At 39.8% G+C, this 13,832-nt stretch overlaps 1 protein-coding gene across 3 annotated transcripts in view; it reads right to left on the bottom strand.

Annotated features, from left to right (window-relative positions):
- The window catches only part of robo1 (roundabout, axon guidance receptor, homolog 1 (Drosophila)), a 227,681-nt gene that overhangs the window by 167,291 nt on the left and 46,558 nt on the right, over positions 1-13,832 (bottom strand). Inside the window, exon 1 of one of the 3 annotated variants that reach the window (XM_087851097.1) lies at positions 1,637-1,772. The exons of the other annotated variants lie outside the window; for them this stretch is intronic. Within the exon in view, the coding sequence (XP_087707223.1) occupies positions 1,637-1,763 (127 nt within the window). The 5' untranslated portion in view covers positions 1,764-1,772. Of the gene's footprint in view, positions 1-1,636; positions 1,773-13,832 lie in introns of those variants that run through there. 3 annotated transcript variants of the gene reach the window in all.

Here is a 13,832-nt window from a genome sequence, read left to right as displayed (position 1 = left end):
CTAAAATAGAATTATGAACATGGGCATGAGCAACCAGCTTAAATAACAACCTAGAAACTCTGAACTAAAATTACTTGAAATTTGAAAGTGAAAATGTATTCTAGTCATAAACCAGTCAGACAATACACAGCTGTATTTCCCTGCGGATGTTAACTGAGTGAAACTGCATAACTGCATATTAATGTGTATGAGCGTGCTTCTGTCTCTAGATACACAGAAGTTGTTTCTAGCTTAAAAAAGCACAGCTTTAGAGCACAAACTTGCTGTGGCTGCTGTAAAAAGGCAAATTATCAGTAAATTCGATTGACAGGGAGACTGCATAACAGAAACAAAGCTTAACCAATAATTTGTACAATTTGCAGAAACAATCTTTCCTATATTTTCTGGGTAAAATGTTTCACTTATTCAAGATGATATATTTTATAGAGAGCACACTGTGTGCAGAAGTGCTTCCCAGAGTGGTGTAGGTTTTTGAGAGTCTCGTACCTTTTTGTATTTACATTTCACTTCCAACTTTTAGTCTCAGTGTAGGTTTCCAAACCAAAAGCCAAACATTTCTTTCAGTTTGACATTCACTAAAAGAGAAAGAGGGTTCTTGTAAAAAATACTCTACTAGTGATCTGGTGACTGAGACTACTAATGCACTTTACAGGATTTCCAATTCCTTTGTCAAGTAACTAAATATAACGCCAAACACAACACTTCCAGTGTCATTGCCATCTAAAACTGTTAACAATATCAATTTTCATGCCAACTTGAGACCAGCTCTGTCTCCTTGGGAAGGCAGTGACCTCCTCTAGGCTGACTTAGTGTCTTTTCCATCCCATTCCAGTCATTTAATCTTGGAACAGTATCAAGATAGCGATCTGCCTTTAACCTCCACAGAGGGGACAGACACAGACACAAAGGGACATACCCTCCACTTCATCACTCAGAGTCAAGCAGTGGTGGCATGCCAAACAATCCTATTAGCCAGCAGCCAAAAGCCGGGGACAGCAGCAATGTCCTGAAACAACCGCAGCTCTCATTTGAACATTCTCTCTCCTCCCAACATCCATGCACTCATGTGTCAGCATATATAATGAAGTCGGAGCTACTCTCAGCTTTTACTCTGAGGAAATAGGCAGCTCTATCACTCTGAGTAGCTTTTTACAACTCCACACTGATCAATTAATGACTACGAATGAGACCCGGAGAGATATTCATGTAGGAATATTAGAGTAATGCTGAGCGAAAGAAGGACACATGGAACAGGATAATAAACTATGGATTGCAACTCATAGCAAATTCAAAAGCAGAAAGGCACTTTGCAGTCACGTACATATTGATACCTCTTAAAACTGGCAACACATGCCAAGCTTGCTGGACTCATATAAGTGAGTTATTTCACTCTCATATCCAGGTGCCTGTCACAGAGAAATGAGCTGAGACTCAAACAGCAACCAGAGCAATCAAAGTGGCACACAGTGCTTAGTGCTTCCCAGCTCGTACGTCACAAGTCCCAACAGTGAAAAGAGCAGTAAAAAACAGCCAGAAAAGAAAAGCTGTTGGACACTCTTGCAAAAGAGGAAAAGGAAAGACAAGAAAGAACAAGTAGAGAAAATCTGATGCAGCAAAGGAAGGAGGAGTTACTCACGGCTCCTGTCACCTTTCCACCTCCAGCTTCCTTTGTACTTCCCTGAGCCATCTGCTGGTGCACAGACTCCACTCAACACCTCCACCAGCACCACCAACAAGAGAAGAGGCAGCTGCCCGGTGGCCATGCGCGTCTCTGAAACTTGCATCAGGGCTACAGCAAAGAGTCAAGGGCCATGGGGAGTGCTGTCCCACTCTCAGACATATTTCACACAGCTGTTTGGTTTGAGAACACCTCCTCCCCGGCTTCCCCTGGAGCGTTATTCTCAGGTCACAACAGTGAAGCCCCAGGAAGGGTCACACAATCACAGCAGAAACCACTCCTCCTCCTTTCCTTGGAAAGATCCTTTTGAAAGAAATAGCCTCACAGACTAACTGTAATCCCAGCGTTGATAGGAAGTGAAAGTAAGCCTAGAATTTTGGAACTTTGTAATATTGAAGTTTTTTCTGTCTTTGCACTATTTTTCTGTGCCTCACAGAGTTAAGAAGCTATCTGTTGCAGTCCTGGTCAAAGCAGACGAATGAGCTAGAAACTGTTGAAACAGCAATAAATCCCCTTCATAAACATACATAGCACAAGAAAAAGCAAATGTTTCACCCTCTTGCAAAGCTGAAGTTGTCACAGTGATGGTGACACATCCGACAGCAGCTCACGCTTGTCACCCACACCAGGTAGTAGATGAGTGAGTCCAGGAGTGTGTGCAAATGCATGTGTGTCCTCCCCCTCTCTCTTCATCCACCAACCACAGGTCTCAGATCACAAGAGGCAGTGTTGATATTAAAAAAAAGAATAAATCACAGAGATAGTCACTTCAGAGCAGCCTTGACTTTGTAAACAGAGCGTCTGAGAGAGGGAGAGAGAACACATCCACAGAGCAAGTGAGGAGGGAGGGCAATGGAAGGAGAGAGAGACACTGAGTGAGGGGGGGTGGGGGTGTGAATAGCAATTTCACAAGTGCAATGGCGCTCTTGTATCCATATCCATGATGCTCATTCATGAGCGGATTTTCAACGTGGCCGGACTGATTGAGCTAACTGGTTATAACATGTGGCAAACATGTTACTAGAACAAGATCACAGAAGACTAATGCCTTGCAACAAACAAGACAAACTCTTGTATGCAAAACCTGTATGCAAATAATCAACCGACACGGCTGTTTAAATAAGTAAACAAACCTGCATGACAGCCTGTGTTAGTGCGTGCGACAGTAAGTCTATAATTCAAATTATTACAAAAGTCTCGAAAGGAAGTCGGAACAATATCACTCCTGTGAAACAGATTAAAAAGTTATTATGACACAATAAACGTAAGCTTGTTTCACTGTCAAAGATTCAGTTTCCCATCATTGAATCAAACTGATGAGTTGTTCAAGTTTAAACAAGTTTAGGCTGGTTTAGATATATATTAATAGACCTAATAATTTATGATGAATTTTGTATGAAAAAAGCAATTACAGTTATAGAGGCTTGATTTGCAAGATGTTTGTACCTCTAAAGTCTTCATTCAGGAAAAAATAACAACATTATTCCACTAAATTACCATGCTTCTTTATTTGAAGTGTAGTAAATACCCCGTATTTTGTATATCTTATTTAAAATATATGCAATACACCACACACATACACACATTTGCAAACACATACACGCATTGCAAAAGACTATTTTTATAAAACACAAGCTCAGCAAGTCTGAGTTTCGAGTTACATTGCCCGTTTCCTCCCGCTGCCCCAGCTGTCAGGAGGCAGGTGAACACAGGTTAACGTGGGAATTTGGAAGTGTCAGCAGCACCTCCCCCTCTGCCCACGCCCCACATCTCTTTCACATGCCCTTCATTACTGCTGTGTAATTGCCAAGTGTAAAATACTACACAAAAGCAGCCAAGTCCAAAGTATTTCAAGTATGGGAGGTGAACTAAAGATAATAACAAATGTGTGTGCTGACTTTACTATAAAATTTATTCTACATATTGAGCTCCTAATTTAAGTCTAGTCACTTGATGTTCTAACCTAATTGAATAGTATGGACAATGCCTTACAAAACCATGCCTATTTGTCAGTCATGTAATCCTGATGTAGTGGTCCTTAAGGATCACGCTGCTGGAGATGTAATTAATCACGTTCCATTGGGCACTGATGGAAGTCTGATTAAAACAGCTCTCTAATGATTAGGCCTCTGGAATAATTACCACTGCAGTGACGACAGGCCACTTCAACCCCTCGGGGTGCCAATCTAGCTCTCCCACTACCTGCGAAATGTCACTGCTAATGCCAACAGCACAGAGGCTTAGACAATGCAATGCTAATTCTACTCATGAAGAATAAATGGTGTGACAAGTTACAACAGAGGCAGCATTTGCAAACTGTCCACCTGGTTGCCTAACATGTATAAGGTGTATCTTTGTTTATATGCAGTGTGTTTCGCCTTATGTTTACTCAGAGTATACCTAGTGAAAACATATAAATAACCCTCTCTGACAGGTTTTAAAGAACGGATTTATTAATAAAAGATTCTAATGCAAACTCTTAGCATGGCTATTATGGACTCCGGTCATTTTTCTTTTCATGTGTGCTATGAAAATGTGACAAACAAAGAGGGAGAGAGATGAGGGGATTTATTGTACTGTCTTAAGCAACTCCTTGTTTCTTTAGATCCTGCTTTCAAGGGCCCACAATTTATTGTAATTTTTTTAAGTGGTCTTCCAAACAGTTCTCCAGGTGTTTCAAAGCTTTTCTTTGGACATTGGCTGGTTTTTCATTCATTTTCAGTCCAGTTCTTGTACCTGATTATGTTTAAAGGATTTGTTTGTTTGTTTGTTACTTAATTTTGTTAACTTAACACTGACCCTTGAATTGGGAATGAATTACTGTGTACATATAAAAAAAAAACTTAGCAATGCAGTGTGGACAGCACGGTGGCATGGTGGTTAGCACTGTTGCCTCACTGCAAGAAGGTCCTGAGTTCAGTCTATCATCAGGCTGTGGCCTTTCTGTGTGGAGTTTGCATGTTCTCCCCATGTTTGAGTGGGTTCTCTCTGGATACTCCGGCTTCCTCCCACAGTCAAAAGACATGCAGTTCGTTGGGTTAGGTGAATTGGTAACTGTAAACTGTCCATAGGTGTGAATGTAAGTGCGAATGGTTATATGTCTCTCTTGTTAGGTGTGCGGCAGACTGGTATACGCTCCAGCCCCCCGGCGACCCTGAAAGGATAAGCGTAAGAGAATGGATGGATGGGGTCTTGAGGCATTGTGTTACTGCTTTTTGCACATCATTAGTTCCATCATTTTTTCTTTAGCTGAATCTACAAAAAAGATAAGACAGTTTGACCAAGGTGATTCAATATTAGCCAAGAATTTGTCGGAATTTAGCAATTAATGTCATTAAAATGTCATTAAAAAATCTGAAGAAACTGTACAAGTGGAGAACAAAAGAAGTAGTATCAGGCCTGAAAGACTATCTACAGCAGATCAACAGTATCTGATGAGTCCTGATGTGTCCTTACACAATCAAAATATCTTTTCTATCTCTTAAAGAACGCTGTTTTAAAGAAAGAGCTTAAAGATGTCAGACTCAGCACAGTAATAAACAGTTAGGTCCACATATATTTGAACACTGAACACCTGTTTACTGAAAGATATTGTAATTATAGTTGTGTTATGGACATGGACATAATGTGTAGTCTCTTAGTATTCATTAGTGGGTAACCACATTCAAATTGGGCGTAGGGCTTAGAAGTTTCAGCTCCTTAACATGTGCCACCCTCTTTTTAAAGGCAACAAAAGTAATTTTGGACAATTGACTAAAAGGCTATTTCATGGACACGTACGGACAACCCTTTTGTTATGTCATTATCAGTTAAGCAGATAAAAGGCCTGGCACTGATTTGAGGTTCAGTGCTTGCATTTGGAAGATTTTGCTGTGAAGAAACAACATGGGGTCAAAGGAGCTCTTCATGCAGGTGAAACAAGCTATCCTTAAACTGTGAAAACAGAAAAAAAAACCCCATCTGAGAAATTGCTACAGTATTAGGAGTGGCAAAATCTACAGTGTGGTACTTCCTGAGAAAGAAAGAAAGCACTGGTGAACTCAGCTACGCAAAAAGACACCGAACTCCATGGAAGACAACGGCGGTGGATGTTAAAAAAAAAAAAAGATATGCATATCACATCACCAGCATAGCTGTACCAGAGAATCTAACCTGGTTTGTGTGGTTTAACTGTAATACCATTGAAGTTGACTGTTGTAGTATATTGTTTGTTAACGTGTTTGTAGATTTTTATTTGATTTTCTTTATAATTAGAATGAACTGTAAGATAAAACAAAATAATCCAAACATTATTATGTAGCTTTTGGTTTAAAATAAAAAATTTGCAGCTTTCAAAAAAACTCAGAAGAAGAAAGACAAATCAACACTTCAGTTCTCGCAAAGAAACTGACAGATTATTGTGCAAGGTTACAGCATCTGCTATTTTGTTTTATTTCAACTTTTGTCTCACCTCCACATGCTATTATATCGCTCAGGTTTCACATGCTCTGTGTGTACTTATTCCTTTTTTAAATGCTGGTTTATGTGTAGGAAAAGGTATACCCATTGTTTTTGCCTGTGTATGTTGTTTATACACATAATTCTATATATCTTAATGCTGTATGGTACAAAACAACCTTTCTTGTGCCTCCACAATACCATAACACTGTTATGTATTGGATCTTTCAAAATTTACTGCCTGAGGTCAGAGGTCATACATATTTGCATGTGCGGGTTCTAACAGAGAAAAACCTTTGACTTATCCTGTCATCCTCTAGTTGCATCTATAGGGAGTTACAAAAGCTGCCATATAGAAAGTCACAACCATAAAGTGTCTATAAAAGTCCAGGGCCAACAGCGCTATGTAACACTGATAAAAAACATTTATCTCTCTTTTCTACCTCCACTGCAAGTCTGCACATAAGGATTGGATGGACAATTAAACTGAGAGCTATTACATCAACAACCTAAGACCTCGGTCCTAGGCAACAACATCAGACTCCACCCCACCATAACCTGAGATGAAGAGGAGATGAGAGGAGCCACAGAGTGATTTAGCTTCAAGGTTAAACCACTGCAATGTTCTCTTTACTGGGACCTTTTCCAGAAATCTACAGAGACTACATTCAGTGCAGCAGACTACACTCAAATCACACCTCAGATTAAATAGCTACCCCCCAGGACTAGGGAGGTTGAAAAAAGTATTAAATGTTTCATATTGAAATTCTATTTCCAAAAGAAAACAAAAAACGTCCAACATCCAGAGAAGTTGGTGAAAAATAGATACAAAAGGGCGGAACTTCTCCCAAGTGAAGAGTTTGGGACATTGCAAATGCATTACGAATGCTAACAAAATATAAATGTTTTGGACAAACATATGCTAAAAAACACTTTTGTCCCTAGGGAAGGGTTTGTTTATTTCAGCAAGAAAATGCACAACCACATTCTGCATATTTTACCACTGCATGTCTCTATAGTCAAAGGCCTGCTTTGACTATAGAGCCTGAGACGTCTCCTATTGAAAATGTTCAAAAACAAACAAAAATCACAAAGTCTCAAAGAGGTGATGCAAGATGGCCCTGACTTCACTTTTTTTAAAATGTTGCATCAAATGCAATACACTCAAATAATTTTCAAAAACAGTGAAATGTATTATTTTCATCATTTGATATGTTGTGTAGAATTGTAAATTATTAGTTAGGAGTTGTTTTTTCTTTTAAGACAGTGGGGTGTTTTTCAGCCAGAATCATAAGCTGAATGCACTATGCCCAACATATTTGATTTTCCATTGGTTTACTCACTATTTTCTTGGTAAATGTCGGATATAACAAGATTATCGGATGGCACTATTCAAAGCATGCATCACATGCCCACAGCTCAGCCTCTATAAAATATAGTCTTCAAAATTAGATCGGCATCTTGTGCCTCCCCCCCTTGTGCAAGTAGGGTGTTTATGATGCTTCCTTTCTGGCTCCTCTTAGTTCTGGCAATGTGATGTGACAGCAGGGTTGATGGGTGGTACAAAGACTCCCACCAGAGATGAACAGACAAATAACTGGACATTAGCACACAGCTTGGAACACAGCAAGATACTGATTGGGAGGTGGGCGGGGAAAGTGACTCTCTCCCTCTTTTACCAGCATGTAGCCTCAACCATTGTGAAGTGAATGCCTGCAGGGGTGATTACAGGGCTGGTTTTCCCTGCTATCTTAGTGTGGACTTTTAGAAGTTAAAAACAAATAAATAAATACATGGACAACATGGACAGTGGAAAAAGCCCAGAGATCAGAAAAACAGGCTAAGTAGAAAAACCTTTGGGCAACTGCAGGCTTGCATCTATTTTTTTTTTTAACATATTGGCTTACTAAGAGGAGGTTATACAGGATTGATTAGGGAAACTTTTGAAGGGTATTTCTCTGCCTGTCATAAATATTGCAAAGATAGTCTAAAAGCTATGAGTCAAGCTAGGGTAAAGATAACTTGGCTTACACACAGACACACTTGTTTAAAGTATGGTATGGTGTGGGGTGATACAAACATTCATTCAGACACTGAATGCTGATAATCCAGCTGCCAACGTGCATTTGAGTGCACCAAGAAAAGCTTGCCTACCCAACAGCCACTTAGCTTAGCGCAAAGCCTCAAAATAAAAGAATGTCACAAAATGAAATACAATGTGCTAATACTGTATGTGAGATTAAAAGATGGTGGTCGATGGATTACTTTAAACTGAATTTTTCTCCACACTTTAAGCAGAAGTTGAATATTGGCTGTTCCATATCAACGTTTTGTCTTCAAGAGTGATATCAGTTTTTTACCCAGCACGGGGAAACATGTGAAACCATTCCCAAAATGTGAAACCATTACTAGTGAATGAGTAGATAAAATGTAACACCTTTACCAAACAAACTTGACTATTTAATAACTGCTTCATCTAAAGTATATACTAAGCTCACCAAAGTAATAACATTCAAATTTTAATAATTTTTCTTTCACAACTTTAAAATATAATAACTTAAATATAACTTTTTCCCCCCAAAACTTGATTAGGATTTTAATTACAGTGGAGGATGGCAGCTGGAGCTTAAATTAGCCATCGTGATGCTGTATAGTAATACGGTATGATGACAGAACGTCCCCTCCGAAGGGTTCCTAGTGATTCATGTTTCATTAGTGTCTCAACCTCAAGAATAAAAAAAAATCAGTACCCATCCACATTTAAAGGGACGGGAGTGTCGACCCAAGGAAAGAGTTACAGCACAGCACGGTGACATCTAATCTACAGGCTGTAAATATAGTTCACAACCTGGATGTGCTGTGGTGTTCCAGTATGTGGGCACGCTCTTTGGAAGATTGCAGCAATACAGTACTGCTGTTGGAAACACATGTGCTGCACAGCAAAGCCCTAATGTTTCTCAGTGATTTATGTCAACCATGTATGGAGGATGATAAACAGGACCACACCCAGCATTCCCTGCATGATCATGATGATGGCCCCACTCAATCAACAACACTGTCCCACCCACACCTCCATCCTTCAATCTGTCTTCTCCAATACAAATATATCACCTGCCTCTCCAGTGCAACTCTCCAATCAATGAGAAGTCACAAGAGGAACCTGGCTGAAGGTTAATGTGTGCAGGGGAAAACACGTGTGATTACTTACAAAGATGCAAAGGGGAAGAAACTACTTCTATACAGTTGCTTAGTTACAAAACTCAAGTTTTACAAAATGTTTTCAGTCTTTAATGTTCATTTGTTCATTTGTTCTCACCTGTATGCTTCCCATGTTACCATTCAAATAATATAGTGTGTAAGTTGAAATCATGTCTGAATGTGTTACTATCATTCAATCTCTAAATGTGATCAATTAAAAATGATTAAATATGATTAATGATTGCAGCAGTCAAATTTTAAAAAAAAGAAAACAGTACAACAATTTTCTCAAATTGTGTGTTAAATGAAGCTGGCTGACATTAGCATTCAAGAAGAATGAATGAGCTCAAAATACTTCTGTTTATGTCAGATGATTTTATGGTGCCACACTGCTCCACTAACATCTGCCATTTTATAGAGACAAATAGGGTGAATGTCATTTGCCTCCCCTACCTCCACCCAAGTGTCCTGGTTTCATTTCCTGTAATGGCTGTTGTCAGCAGTCTCACCTTGCAGAGAGATTCCAGCCCGCAGCACTATCGTCCAGATCGTAGAACGCACTGTGATTTACAGCTGCTGTGGCTGCAGGGCCATCTGGACCATAACCACTCCTGAACACTCAGCATTAGGCTCTACATCTCTCTCTCCTTAGCACTCTCTTGGTGCATGCTGCGTGCTTTCGGTATAAATCTTCTTCTCTTGCATATATACATATCTCCTGCTCTTTCTTCATCCAGATGTAAACTTTCTACTCTACACCCTCTCTCTTTCATCTTTGGATGACATACATGCGTACATCTGCTCCATAGAGACGCATTCATGCTTGCTTTCTCCAATGTCACTGGGTTTTGAGGCATCTCAAATTATAAATTGCTACTGTTAAAACGAAAACAACCAGGAAAACGGCGTGCAAAACCTTTTATTATAATTATAGAAGACCAAAAAAGCAGTGTAGATTATATTACTGAGTAGAACACCCTACACCATCTAATCTAATCTAGTCTTTTTCTCTTTAATGTAAACATGTTCACAGGAACAGGTTCACAATTACAGCAAGGGTAAAAATGTGCTTTTGCTTGCAAAAATCAGCTAACAGGTGCCTGAATTGCATTTAATGATGTCTAATTAAGAAAAAACACACACAATATCAATGCTGAAGCTGCACTTAAGGTTTGCTGGCTTCCTCCCAAGTGCATAGGTGATAATCACAAAACCTACAGCGTAAATGTGCACCATTCATGATTATGGGGTTGTCATAAATGTGTACCTGCATCTTTTACTGCCCTGTTCCTCTGATTCGGTGTCTCTCAAAGGGCTCCTGCAGCAGTATGCGCTCGCTGAGCTGTGTGATGAGACCCAGTTGAAACATCTGGTGTCATATAAAAAGGTGTTAGAGCATTAAGAGCAGAGGCGTACCAGCTTCAAAATAGCTGCAGATGTAAGAAGGTGCAGCTGAGGTCAGCTGCTGCAATGTACCTATTGTCCAGGAGGAGGCAGTGTTGGGTTTGACATCAATATCAATCTGAGCCACCACTGAAAGTGATTCCACCCCAGGGAGGTCAGGGACACCTGAGGAAAATCAGGGTTTTGGTGTTGATGTGACACCTAGCAGCCAGGCCTGAATTAGAACCATTTAGAAAACATTTCTCATTCAGCCACCCTCAATCTAAACGATAACTTACACCACAGACTGATTGGAATAAATAATTGTCAGTTAATTTATTTAACCTCATATCCTTTCAAGGACAAGCTCTTGTACTGCTCAGGCTGATGGGAAAATCATGTGACATCCAGAGGAGTGATCTGATTTTGGTACTTTAATCAAGGAATGTGACATTTTTCATCTAGTTGAAAAAGGAAATGGGTTTAACAGAAAATATGCGAATTTCTTTTCTGCTACATAATATACCTGATAGAGTAATTTTAAAATGCCAGCTAATTTTAAAGTCTATTTTCAGTATAAATTATTTTTCTGCTTATAAAGAGCCCTTGATTACTTTGGGTCCTACGTGGGTTTAAATTTCATTCTCAGCTCTCAATATCAGCAGAAAATATGTGTGTGTATTCCTCTAACTAGGTGCAGCACGTATACCCTAATCCCACAAGTGTGCATCGTTTATATTAAATTTGTGCATCACAGAGGAGCACTGCAAATAAAGTGGGATCTCACTCTGTTTTGTGCTAAAAAACAATCTCTGCAGAAGCTGTGCACATAAAACATTTACCCTTTAAAACTGCACAGAAGAGTCTCGGATATAAAGTAAAATTCTAAAGTTATATTTATTTGTGAATCAAATTTTAGTACCTGCTGTTGTGTGAAGCAGAAGATAATGGGAGAGATATGAGAAATACAGCCTCTGACCACAAGGTGGCAGTCTAAACCAGGATAAACTTGGACTCGTGACTGGAGGCTCTGAACGGATCTGTTCATGCTGTGGAGATATTTCTTATATCAAACAGCACTTTTTGTGGACCTAAGTTCGCACTAAGACTTCTTTAAACCTTTCAGTTTAATACACAGATCGAAGTTCTTCAAAAAAATAAAATAGACCTACAATTAAAAACATTTTTGTTAATGGTACCACAGCCCGACACTGAGGAAAATTATGATAACAACATATGCAGAAAGTATAAATGTATATGCATCTTTGACTTGTTCCTTGCAGTTTCACATCATTATATTTGTGTTCTCTTCTCTTTGGAAAGTTTGATGTTTTTTATCTAACTTCCCCCCCCCCCATTTTTATTTGCCTTCTTCAAAAATTTAAAGTCCTTTACTTTTAGATTGCTGTGTTTTGTGTGACGTTTTCTTTTCTTCCAAAAGAGGGCAGTAGAGTCTCATATTGTGAGACTGACAGGGCCAGCACTTAAAGCTCTGATTGTTCATGCTATAGTTTCCTCGAGCCTATGCTCGTCACGCTGTTTCATCGGGACTAATTAAAGTGTCCTTCATCAAAAGCAAAATGTTAATGATTTGCTCCCAAATTGGTACTAAAATGGCTGCACTGGGTAAGTGTTCACTAATTGTTCAAAGTACACACACACACACACCTACCTGAAGTATATGCTGACATACTGCTCACATTAAATACTCAAGTTTCTCTCTCATTTCTCTTTCCCCTTGAGAGCCCACTATAAGGTTTATTTTTCCACTCTTACACTGTTCCACCTTTCTATCTGGATGAATTGACACACCAATAAGCCTTTAATCCCTTTAATATAAACTTAACAGAATGATTTCTTGTGGCATAAAATAAACAGAGAGTGCGTAAACAGATCTTCTCCCAGGATACGTTTAGTTCGGCTGCATACAGCGGATTAACTTGAGAAGTAAGCCTGCAAGTTATTTTAAGAGAAAAAAGAGAATGGAAGTGTGGAGAATAGCACTGAATGTCACGATAATTCCTGTGCAGAAAGGAGTTAGGCAACACATGAGGAGAATAATCATATGGAGATGATGGTGGTGGTGGCTCTGTGATTAATGGGCCCATTTTCTTTGCACAGCTTGGATAGTGGGCCTACTTGGCCCCATTAGGAAGAAGCCTAAAGCCACCCGGTTCTGCTGTATGCCATTCATCAGAAAAATATGAGCAACAGAAATGGTTTTGCCCCAAAACCCATGAAATATGCACTGTATAATTCCCAGAAACACATTCCTAAATTCCTTTTATCCTACTTTGGGTTATGATCTATATAGGAGAATACCTGTGTCAGAGATCTTCAGTAGTCAGTGAGATGCGCCAAGACAGGCATAGCTAAGGTTTTTTTTTTTTCTTTTCTGCTGTGCAGAATTGGAGGCAGAAACTTGTCCTTGTGTATTTTCTTCCTTATTTGATGGACTACAGGGAGCAAAAGTGCCAAATACTGGTCATACAAGCACAGAGACATGCCAGTCCCCCCTTTTAGAGCAATATGCAAATCCACTGTTAAATTTCATTTTTCTAATCCCTTTAATCAGAAACGGGGGAATAAAGCCAGCTGGTAGGAACCCATGTTAAGATGTAATTAAGCATCTGATTGAATTTCAGTGCATACCAGAGTGTGTGTGCCAAGGCGAGAGCAGGAGTAGGAGGAGGGGGTAGAAGATGGACGGGGGGGAGGGATGGGCACTTGTACACCAGATTGAGTGTGCGGGCTGGTGGGGGGGACACATTGCCCAGCGACAGGGGACCTAGAGCTCGTGGTGGGCTTGGTATTTTCCAGCACGCTCCACTGCATGAGTGAACAGTGATCAGAGGCACATTTTTATACATTACTACAACGGCTCCCATGCCAATCATCTCCCTGCTGGCACTGGAATGGTTTTCTCCTGCTTGAAAGTCAACAAAGTTTCCAGAAAACAGACACAAACTGCATCGCTACATGTCGTTCCCATTAGCAAATATGTGAGGGAAAGTAGCGCACGGGTTATTTGCCTGTTAAGTAAACTTCAACGCGGCCTTTTACTCTTCCATCTCATTCGCTCTGGTTTTGTTATCGCCGCACAGTATTCTTTTGGGGTCAAAGATAATCCATGCTC

This window comes from Neolamprologus brichardi, chromosome 14 (genome assembly GCF_056152115.1).
Source record: "Neolamprologus brichardi isolate AB-2024 chromosome 14, ASM5615211v1, whole genome shotgun sequence".
NCBI classification, from domain to species: domain Eukaryota; kingdom Metazoa; phylum Chordata; class Actinopteri; order Cichliformes; family Cichlidae; genus Neolamprologus; species Neolamprologus brichardi.
This window is presented reverse-complemented; position numbering and strand designations above follow the sequence as displayed.